The 11705-nt window shown below is 46.1% G+C and overlaps 1 protein-coding gene across 1 annotated transcript; it reads left to right on the top strand.

The window, feature by feature from the left end:
- The first annotated feature begins 519 nt into the window (after positions 1-519).
- Positions 520-6385, top strand: LOC135084474 (uncharacterized). The gene is made up of 6 exons (XM_063979258.1): positions 520-703; positions 2179-2388; positions 2646-2726; positions 3199-3309; positions 4052-4134; positions 6016-6385. Exons 1-6 carry the CDS (start codon positions 668-670, stop codon positions 6368-6370), a joined length of 876 nt encoding a protein of 291 aa, XP_063835328.1. The 5' UTR covers positions 520-667; the 3' UTR covers positions 6371-6385.
- Positions 6386-11705: the final 5320 nt, after the last annotated feature.

Raw genomic sequence — 11705 nt, 5'->3', positions numbered from 1 at the left:
GTGCCTTTATTAATATTATAGATATTTATTTAATTTAAGAAAAATATAATACCCTATTTGGTAGGTATTGGTGCTTTTATTACCTAGTGTAAGAAAATAATAGTATTTACAAAACATTGACATTGTAATTCTTTTTCATTATGTTTTCAATTATTGTAAGCTTTGATTATGTGATATTAAATACAAAAATTATAAAGTATTTTTTATTGTTTTATTTAACTATACAGGGTGTGATTTTGTAATGTAACCTGAAGGGAAAGTACTCTTACACTGTAGTTAGAAAAATTTTCTCAAAGAAAATATTTTTTTATTTTCGAAAAGAAAGATACCTAAACTGCATTAAAATTTTGACAATGCGTTATGTGGTTTGGGGATATTTTGATCACTGTCGGCAACCCTGTGTCAGTATTCTTCAAAAGGGCTTGCACCCAGAGCCGTAAAACACAATACTGAAAAAAAATAATTGGCCAATGGAGAAACTTCCAGGCCAAAAACGTGGTGTGGGCAAAAAAAAAAAATGTCATCCTCCCTTTGTGCGTGTGTGGGGCTCAGTCAGTTTCGGCTGCGTTTTTTCAGTTTTTTTTTATAATTTTTCCCACGCTTCTTGCTAGAAACATACATAAATTAATTATATTAGAAGTACCCCCTTCTAGAAATATTGAATGTCATGTCTGTCGTAGCCATCCATGGAGTACCTGCGTATGTAAGTTTCAACATCAATTTATTATTTATTTCCTTTTTCATTGTTATTGCTAAGCTACAAACAAAGTGTGCTGTGAAATAAATAACTTAGTCCTCGTTTCTGTTAGTCCATAACTACTGTTTAATACTATACGTGCCAGTAATAGAGTGCCAGCATCTTATACCTTTATTGTAGGTACACTAGGTAGGTAGGTACCTACTTTTCCTTTCGATCGATAGTTTCATATTGATTTTACGAACTTCACCGGCTTTCCACGATTCCTTGTACCTACATGGTTGGCCATGGCAACATCATGGCAGTCATCCTGTCCATTATTTCGGTGAATTTCAGTGGCAGGCATTAGGTAGGTACCTACAGTAGAATCCCGATTATCCGGATCAATTAAAACCAGGGGTGTTCCGGATAATCGAAAATCCGGATAATCGATTTCTAAGTAAAATCAAACAATAATCAACTTTTTACAATAGAAAGGGTTTTCAATACATCATTTTAGAGTCTAAAAATCTAAATTTTAGACCATTGGTCATCCATTTCTTTTAACAATGAACTAAGAAGACGTCCGTACCATGTTACGGTGGCGGCGCCTTCGGTTTTTATGGGTCCAGACCCTGAATCGGTAATTAGAAACCGTGAAGAATGAGTCCGGATAATCGGATATCCGGATAATCGAGGTCCGGATAATCGAGATTCTACTGTATTTCGGTCTTTTGCTGACGGTCGAATCGCCTTTTTGCCTGACTGTACCCTCAAATCGTCCATTAACATTCCATAACTGTTTTTGCCTAAAATCAATACTTTCTGAATCCATTATCTCCATTACCTGAGTCTAAAAGAGTACAATAGTACATATTTAGACAGAGTGCTGTTGATCAGTGCTAGAAATTAGGTATGTATCTATAATTCTGCCTGTGCATTGAATCTACCCTGGAAATCCAGAATTTGTTTAAATATCAATTCATATTGTATAATGAAGACAGCAGTGTCTAATGGAAATGCTTGATTTAAAGATCTTTTGCTTTGAAATACATTGATTGATTATTCCTCTGGGTTTTTAATAAAAAATAATTATTTCATCTAATTCTTTTTGCAATAATAACAGACTGTTTGTTCTACTTAGGCTTGGAATTGTTAGCATCAAAAAACAAGATGAACTTAGAGTAATATATTCATTGGTATCATTTACCATAAAATAACTTGTGGAACCAGGCGCGGATCCACCGTTGTGGGCACTGTGGGCATGCCCACAACCCTAATTTGCTTGTTTTAATTATGATCTATTGATAAGATCGATAGGCATTTATGTATGTCTGGGCATGTAGTGATCCAACTCTCACTGCTAATTTTTGGTGGCTGTGCCCACAACCTTTTTTGAGGGCTGGATCCGCGCCTGTGTGAAACCCTAATTAGTTACATGAGACCGTGGTAACAGTTTATTTAATTTGTATCTCAATTCACGGTTACTTCATTACTTTTAGTGGAAACTGGATCGCTTGGTGGGCACTGTCTCGAAGGTAGTCAAGGGCCACTTCGAGGCGCTGAACTTTCAACACGGGAAGGGGGGCGTTAAGACCGCATTCATCCGAGTATCTGAGAAATTGGACCCGCTCCGAGTCGTGGAGAGCATCAATCGGCTGAACCTTCATAAGTGCAAGCTTGTTGCGGTTATACCAAATAGTGTACCGGATGTAAGTGTTGTTTTTAATAATTTGGGATGGTAAAGATTCATGATCAATACTAGAAGTGTATTGGCACACATTACAAAGAGATTTTAAACTTTTTAATTTTTTCACTTTGTAGTCAATGATATGTTAAATCATATCTACATACATAGTTTGGTAACAGTGTTAATTGTCTTTATATTTAACAAAAATTGGCAGTTTCTTGCTTTGTCTTGTTTAATGTGTTAAAAACCATGTCATTTAAAATTATTTTATCGTTACAGTTGCCGTTGTGTGCAATGACGAAAAGGAAGGACAAGAAGAAGAAGGCAAGAGTGCCTCTAAAGGATTTCAGTCCAGAGCAGGTGAGAACAGCTAACAGCTCACTTGCATTCAAAAGTTAATAAATATATGTATAAACTACCCAGCCTTTCATGAGTGTGTAAAGCTTACCACAAGAGGTTAATGGGTGTTAGTAATCATAGAATGTGTAGCAGCCAATTGCAATAAAGAAAATACTGACACCATACACCATTCTTCTATTTCTGAATTGGGACCAGAGCAGTAAATAAATGACTGAGCAGAGTTAAGATTGACGTGAGAGATCTTCACTCATTATATTGAAAACGAAGAAGTCCACACTCCAGCTGCAACTGACTGAAAACCTGTTAAACTGAAAAAAAAAAAAAAAAAACAGTTTTTAAGCAGTTTTTTTTCTTTTTATTGTAAAAACGGAACCTTTTTAGCTTTTTATTTTAGCCAACTGTTCTATGTGTCCATTACAGGCTAATTCATTTATTATCTTCAGTAATAATAATGATTCTGGTCCTTTTGCAGATTCTGGCGACAGTTCATTCGGAAATCCTCACAGAGCTTGTTACCAAGTATACCGGCTTGAATGAACTCAGCCAGAAGACATCGCATCGGCTGCTAGATGACTTAGCAGAGGTAAGCAATTAAGCCTAGTGGCGTCATTTTATCGATTTTACGCGGTAAGCCCGCACATTTGTCTTCTAAAATCATCGATAAGACTATCACGGCGCGCATCCTAGCCCATTGGCGAATTAAGGGTAATTTTTCATAGGGGGCTGGCCCTTGACATGTTATGATAGGGAGGGAGGGGTGCGAGGATGAGGTTTCTTAATTGAAGCCTTTAAAAGGCAGTGGGAATATAGTTCCCACCATATTTTGAACCTTGTTCGCTTGTCTCAAGGTCCAAAAACAATTAAAATTACAATTATGTTATTACCGTTAAAAGGTTCAAAACTGTTTGATATTTTTAACCAACATCAAAAAATGAGGAGGTTCTCAAGTCAACTATACTTTTTTATTATTGCCCTACATTCACTAGCTAGAGCTAGTGGGAGACAAGTAGGCATTAACTTTCCTGCGCTACCCTACTTCCGTTTCCAATTGAGTTATATTAGTTTCTCAGCACGGCTAAATTGATTCAAATGATTGGTTGCAACGATGATCAACTATCCATTTGTGTTTCTGCAGTTGATATGACAACACAAAATCGTTGTTAAATAGTTACACTATTGTAAGATAGTGTGAGTGTAAAAATGTATAAAATCTTCTTGTGTCTTGGAATTAATGTAGGCAGATATCGAAATGTCATAAATATGAATACATTTTTGAAGAGAATTTTTTTTTTCACAGAATATTTAACTGGTTGTTTTGTTCACAGACAATATTCAACAGGTTGAAACATATCATTGATACAAATCCATCCAGCTATGAAAACTGCTTCAAGCTCAGCAGCTTGTATAGGTAAGAAAATAATTTTTTTAACCCGTCAAATAATTCTTGAACAGATGTTTAAAGAGAAAGTTGTCCACTGCTGGACTTAAACCCCCAAGAAACGCCGCAAATACCTACTATTCCGTATATATACCTTATATTTTTTCATCCAAGTTAGGGTCGTCAGTCTGTCGCATAAGCGTCTTACTCTACTCTTAAATCCTTAATAAGTTAGTGGGAATATATTTCCCCACCATATTTTTAACCTAATTGTCTTTATGTCTAAAATCCATAAAAAACTTGGACTTGCTATGTTTAAGTGCTTGGCATAAGAAATCTTATTCATAGTGGCGTGACGACCGCGCGCTTTTCATACGTTTTGGCCCTCGCCCACGGCGACTTTTTGTAGTGTTGGCATCACTTCTGTAGTGCGCTGCAAATGCGACTAACGTGCGTTAGGCCTCAGCCTCGAGTTTAGCGGGCAGCGGCGCGGGAGCGGGCGGGCAACGCAGACCCGTTCTCGAAACAAGCGGGCAGCTCGCGCGGCGCTTTAGCGGCGAAGTGTTGTGTTCGGGGCTGTGTTGTCGAGATATTTGTTTTTATTCGCAAACGAAATGTTTGAACAACGGCGACAATTTTATTTCGATTCAAATTTATTCCTAACGCTCGATTTATTGTGGGCAAAAGAAGGAGTGCGCTGCCCGTTCGTTGCCCGCTCAAGCGCCGCTGCCCGCTCGTTGCCCGCTCAAGCGCCGCTGCCCGCTGCCGCGCCGCTTTTTTCGAGAACCGGTCTATTTGATTTTACGCATAAGATCCTGCCGCTCCCGCGCCGCCGCCGCTCCCGCCCCGCTGCCCGCTAAACTCGAGGCTGAGGCCTTAGTAGCGATGCTGTCGTGCGTTTCGTAAACGCGACAAAAGTCGCCGTGGGCGAGGGCCCTTTGGTACAACGCACCAAGGGCCCGCTTTGGTACAACGCACCGCGCTCGCGTCCGTGCGAATAGCCTGGCCAAGCACTAAGGATTTAATATCGCATCTGCATGACCTGCCGTGTCCTTCATATTGCCTCCAGTAAATTAGAGGATCATGCTCTGGCAGTGGAGACTAATGCTGGATTTCTATATTCAATCCTAATCCAAATTATACGGATTTGGATTGTCAACTGTCAAATTTTAATATGTTTTTGGCCAAAATAACTGCGGTTTTTGATGTTTTTACATTTTTATATTGTTTATAACACTATTTAAACAATATTAAAGTGTAAATGCATCGAAAATTTTGGAAATTTAAAACTGAATTCAATTTGACAGTACTTTGTAATCCGGATTTGGACAAGGATTGAATATGGGAATCGGGCGTAAATGACCTGAGGGCTTAGTGTGAGTTTACATCAAACTAGTGAGGACGTTAACAAAATTATAAAAAGATTAGTTCTTGAAAGTTTCCGCTAGGGGCGCTGTACAATACAATACCATTATACATTGATCTCCCCTGCCCTTTTGTCCCTATGTCTGAGAGTCCTCCACCTGGACATGAGCTCCCCTGGCTTACCTGGAAGTCTTTAAATAGACTTCGGACGCAGGTTGGCCGTAGTAAGGACAATCTGGCCAGGTGGGGATTCTTGGATGGCTTGAACATGGAGTGCAGGTGCGGTTTTGTTCCCCAGTCGATGAGGCACCTGATGTCATGCCCTGAGTGCCCAAGCAACTGCACTCAGGAGGATTTGATGAGTGCTACTGACAACGCCACTCTTGTGGCGGAGTTTTGGGCTGACACTGTGTAGGTTTGTTGTCGACACGAAAAGAAGAAGATTACGAGTATACATTTAATGTAATTTTTTACGCGTTCACTAGTGACGACGTTTGATTTAAACTCATACTACGCCCCTTGATGATGGTCCCGTTGTATCGTCAGGAAGGCGCACCCGCACTTCGGCGACTTCCAGATGATCCTGATGGCGCTGCACCGCCTCGAGGACGCGGCCGGCAGCGCCAGGACCCAGGTGTCCGAGCAGGAGCTATCCGCCTACAACAACAAGGCGCACGGTGAGTCGCAGACACAGGTCCCGTCAGTCAAGACACAGGTCCCGTCAGTCAAGACACAGGTCCCGTCAGTCAAGACACAGGTCCCATCAGAAGGCGCACCCGCACTTCGGCGACTTCCAGATGATCCTGATGGCGCTGCACCGCCTCGAGGACGCGGCCGGCAGCGCCAGGACCCAGGTGTCCGAGCAGGAGCTATCCGCCTACAACAACAAGGCGCACGGTGAGTCGCAGACACAGGTCCCGTCAGTCAAGACACAGGTCCCGTCAGTCAAGACACAGGTCCCGTCAGTCCAGACACAGGTCCCGTCAGTCAAGACACAGGTCCCGTCAGTCAAGACACAGGTCCCGTCAGTCAAGACACAGGTCCCGTCAGTCAAGACACAGGTCCCGTCAGTCAAGACACAGGTCCCGTCAGTCCAGACACAGGTCCCGTCAGTCAAGACACAGGTCCCGTCAGTCAAGACACAGGTCCCGTCAGTCAAGACACAGGTCCCGTCAGTCAAGACACAGGTCCCGTCAGTCAAGACACAGGTCCCGTCAGTCAAGACACAGGTCCCGTCAGTCAAGACACAGGTCCCGTCAGTCAAGACACAGGTCCCGTCAGTCAAGACACAGGTCCCGTCAGTCAAGACACAGGTCCCGTCAGTCAAGACACAGGTCCCATCAGAAGGCGCACCCGCACTTCGGCGACTTCCAGATGATCCTGATGGCGCTGCACCGCCTCGAGGACGCGGCCGGCAGCGCCAGGACCCAGGTGTCCGAGCAGGAGCTATCCGCCTACAACAACAAGGCGCACGGTGAGTCGCAGACACAGGTCCCGTCAGTCAAGACACAGGTCCCGTCAGTCAAGACACAGGTCCCGTCAGTCAAGACACAGGTCCCATCAGAAGGCGCACCCGCACTTCGGCGACTTCCAGATGATCCTGATGGCGCTGCACCGCCTCGAGGACGCGGCCGGCAGCGCCAGGACCCAGGTGTCCGAGCAGGAGCTATCCGCCTACAACAACAAGGCGCACGGTGAGTCGCAGACACAGGTCCCGTCAGTCAAGACACAGGTCCCGTCAGTCAAGACACAGGTCCCGTCAGTCAAGACACAGGTCCCGTCAGTCAAGACACAGGTCCCGTCAGTCAAGACACAGGTCCCGTCAGTCAAGACACAGGTCCCGTCAGTCAAGACACAGGTCCCATCAGAAGGCGCACCCGCACTTCGGCGACTTCCAGATGATCCTGATGGCGCTGCACCGCCTCGAGGACGCGGCCGGCAGCGCCAGGACCCAGGTGTCCGAGCAGGAGCTATCCGCCTACAACAACAAGGCGCACGGTGAGTCGCAGACACAGGTCCCGTCAGTCAAGACACAGGTCCCGTCAGTCAAGACACAGGTCCCGTCAGTCAAGACACAGGTCCCGTCAGTCAAGACACAGGTCCCGTCAGTCAAGACACAGGTCCCATCAGAAGGCGCACCCGCACTTCGGCGACTTCCAGATGATCCTGATGGCGCTGCACCGCCTCGAGGACGCGGCCGGCAGCGCCAGGACCCAGGTGTCCGAGCAGGAGCTATCCGCCTACAACAACAAGGCGCACGGTGAGTCGCAGACACAGGTCCCGTCAGTCAAGACACAGGTCCCGTCAGTCCAGACACAGGTCCCGTCAGTCAAGACACAGGTCCCGTCAGTCAAGACACAGGTCCCGTCAGTCAAGACACAGGTCCCATCAGAAGGCGCACCCGCACTTCGGCGACTTCCAGATGATCCTGATGGCGCTGCACCGCCTCGAGGACGCGGCCGGCAGCGCCAGGACCCAGGTGTCCGAGCAGGAGCTATCCGCCTACAACAACAAGGCGCACGGTGAGTCGCAGACACAGGTCCCGTCAGTCAAGACACAGGTCCCGTCAGTCAAGACACAGGTCCCGTCAGTCAAGACACAGGTCCCGTCAGTCAAGACACAGGTCCCGTCAGTCAAGACACAGGTCCCGTCAGTCCAGACACAGGTCCCGTCAGTCAAGACACAGGTCCCGTCAGTCAAGACACAGGTCCCGTCAGTCAAGACACAGGTCCCGTCAGTCAAGACACAGGTCCCGTCAGTCAAGACACAGGTCCCGTCAGTCAAGACACAGGTCCCGTCAGTCAAGACACAGGTCCCGTCAGTCAAGACACAGGTCCCATCAGAAGGCGCACCCGCACTTCGGCGACTTCCAGATGATCCTGATGGCGCTGCACCGCCTCGAGGACGCGGCCGGCAGCGCCAGGACCCAGGTGTCCGAGCAGGAGCTATCCGCCTACAACAACAAGGCGCACGGTGAGTCGCAGACACAGGTCCCGTCAGTCAAGACACAGGTCCCGTCAGTCAAGACACAGGTCCCGTCAGTCAAGACACAGGTCCCGTCAGTCAAGACACAGGTCCCGTCAGTCAAGACACAGGTCCCGTCAGTCAAGACACAGGTCCCGTCAGTCAAGACACAGGTCCCGTCAGTCAAGACACAGGTCCCGTCAGTCAAGACACAGGTCCCGTCAGTCAAGACACAGGTCCCGTCAGTCAAGACACAGGTCCCGTCAGTCAAGACACAGGTCCCGTCAGTCAAGACACAGGTCCCGTCAGTCAAGACACAGGTCCCGTCAGTCAAGACACAGGTCCCGTCAGTCCAGACACAGGTCCCGTCAGTCAAGACACAGGTCCCATCAGAAGGCGCACCCGCACTTCGGCGACTTCCAGATGATCCTGATGGCGCTGCACCGCCTCGAGGACGCGGCCGGCAGCGCCAGGACCCAGGTGTCCGAGCAGGAGCTATCCGCCTACAACAACAAGGCGCACGGTGAGTCGCAGACACAGGTCCCGTCAGTCAAGACACAGGTCCCGTCAGTCAAGACACAGGTCCCGTCAGTCAAGACACAGGTCCCGTCAGTCAAGACACAGGTCCCGTCAGTCAAGACACAGGTCCCGTCAGTCAAGACACAGGTCCCGTCAGTCAAGACACAGGTCCCGTCAGTCAAGACACAGGTCCCGTCAGTCCAGACACAGGTCCCGTCAGTCAAGACACAGGTCCCGTCAGTCAAGACACAGGTCCCGTCAGTCAAGACACAGGTCCCGTCAGTCAAGACACAGGTCCCGTCAGTCAAGACACAGGTCCCGTCAGTCAAGACACAGGTCCCGTCAGTCAAGACACAGGTCCCGTCAGTCAAGACACAGGTCGCATCAGTCAAGACACAGGTCCCGTCAGTCAAGACACAGGTACCGTCAGTCAAGACACAGGTCGCATCAGTCAAGACACAGGTCCGAGCAGGAGCTATCCGCCTACAACAACAAGGCGCACGGTGAGTCGCAGATAAAGTCAATGAGGGTTTTCGCGTATGAAAAATCCGCCAGATGGCAATACGTAGACGCGAGGTCCAAATGCTGCATGATTGGTTATTTTTGACATGACATTGACAGATATGTCAAAATCCACCAATCACGCAGAAGTCAGACCCCACATCCACGTCCCGCCATCTAGCGGATCTTTCAAAACCCTTATTAATCCAAACCGTAATCCAAAATCCTTGAATTTACACTTCAAATGTAGTTCGTTTGTGGAAAGGAATAACCAAATGGCGCTTTAGCATTTTTTATTTATTTTTTAAAGCTGTTGCCCGCGGCTTCACCCGCGTGAAATTTAGTTTGTCACAGATCGTCCTAAATTATGCCTATATGTTATTCTAGGTTATAAACAATAATACTGTAAAGTTTCATCAAAATCCGTTCAGTAGTTTTTGTGTGAAAGAGTAACAAACATCCAGACATCGAAACTTTCGCATTTGTAATATTAGTAGGAAGTAGGATATTATAAATAGCCCTTTCAGGGCACCTATACACGTCTCAAATATAGCATACCCTACCACCATTTTATCCTCGCGCAATTTTATTATTCTCACGCAAAAACTACTGAACGGTTTTGACGAAACTTTACAGTATTATTGTTTATCCAATCAAATTAGTCATAATCAGATGGTTTGTCTTTAATTTAATGTTCTTTAGCAGGGTGTTTTACCTAACGAGTCACACTGGTTTCAGTCTACATAATATTCTAGTCCGCTAAAGCTAAGCTTCTATAGTCCGGTCCCTGAGCACGTAGCTTGGGGTCATTGGACAAAATTCTACGTGTTCCGCCACCAGACCTTAGCATTATCTATCTTGTTTCAGCCTTGGACACCATCCCCTACTCGCAGCTCCAGAATTGGAGTGTTAAATATGCAGACAGAATATCTAAGAAGGTAAGGAAATGTAAAGATCTAAATATCTTTACATATTAGGTTTAAGTTTCTGGGGTGGTGGGGGTGTTGGATCTCATTTTGCTTTTATCTTCTGAAATCGAGTAAGCGTCCTCTGAAATCTAGGTTTATACGGCCGATTGACAAATCCAGGACTGATATTAAAGTCGCACTAACTGCGCGGATTGCAGTTCAGTTGAACAGAGCGCGTGTTCGGATCGCGAAATCTAGTCATCATCATCATCATCTCAGCCATAGGACGTCCACTGCTGAACATAGGCCTCCTCCAATGCTTTCCAAATCACCCAGTTGGTAGCGGCCTGCCAGCGCCTTCCTGCTACCCTTATGAGGTCCACTTTGTGGGTGGACGTCACACGCTGCGCTTTTCGGTACGTGACCTCCACTCTAGAACCTTGTTGCCCCATCTGGTGTTAGATATTAAAATAGATAAAATTACTTAGCTTTTCGTCGCTCCACGCGGCATCCACAGGAGGTGACATTGTCGTCACGGCTGCGCTCCGACGACTAACCTGTGATTGCGTTTATGCGTGCGAATAGGCCTTTTATATTTTTTTCCCCACTATTGTTGTGACGTACTACCGGCTTTGTTATTACTAATAATATTATGGTATGATGTTGTCGGCCTTTCATCATCATCATCAACAGCCCTTTACAGCCCACTGCCGGACTATGAGCCTCCTCCACTATAGTGGAGGGTTTTGCCATAATCCCCACGCTTGGCAGGCGGATTGGAGATCGCAGTTTAAAAGATTGATGTTTTTCAGAGAGCGCTGCTGCCCGTTCTCTGTTTGATGTGTAGTCCCTAAGTCGCCTCTTACGACACCCGTGGGAAGAATAGGGGTTGTGACAAATGTATTCTACTCTGCCGTCACCACACGGCTTAAAACTTACGACCTTTAAACTTAATTTTGCTTGTCCGCAGATCTTGGAGCACATCGATGGCTTAGACGTGAACGTGGGTAGTTCCGACCGGCCCGAGGACGTCGCGCGCCGCCGCGTGCGCGCCGAGCTCAAGAAACTCGTGCCTTACCTACCCACGGTGAGCTGAACAAATTAAATCAAATCAAATCAAATCAATTGAGCTGTATAACTATTGTAACATCTACCTTATTGTATTACCTTGTCTCGGTGAATAAATGATCTTTTTAATCTTTTTTTTTGAATCAAAAATGTGGTTTTGTGGACTTTTAAGGCGGTTGACGTACTACTCGTAGTCAATTAAGTTTTATCGCCAGAAACGCAGATCTTATTATCTTTATAATAATAAAATTATTTTAACCAAATTCCACAATTTAC

Source organism: Ostrinia nubilalis, chromosome 26, assembly GCF_963855985.1.
Source record: "Ostrinia nubilalis chromosome 26, ilOstNubi1.1, whole genome shotgun sequence".
In the NCBI taxonomy this organism is placed as follows: Eukaryota; Metazoa; Arthropoda; class Insecta; order Lepidoptera; family Crambidae; genus Ostrinia; species Ostrinia nubilalis.
Note: the sequence above shows the minus strand (reverse complement) of the source record. Positions and strands in the feature narration are given on the sequence as shown.

Excerpts from the sequence above, each read along its gene's own strand:
- LOC135084474 (XM_063979258.1), top strand. The coding sequence starts at position 668 with ATGTCTGTCGTAGCCATCCATGGAGTACCTGCGTAT. Across the intron at positions 704-2,178 it reads TCCATGGAGTACCTGCGTAT|TGGAAACTGGATCGCTTGGT; the intron begins GTAAGTTTCAAC and ends CATTACTTTTAG. Across the intron at positions 2,389-2,645 it reads TACCAAATAGTGTACCGGAT|TTGCCGTTGTGTGCAATGAC; the intron begins GTAAGTGTTGTT and ends TTATCGTTACAG.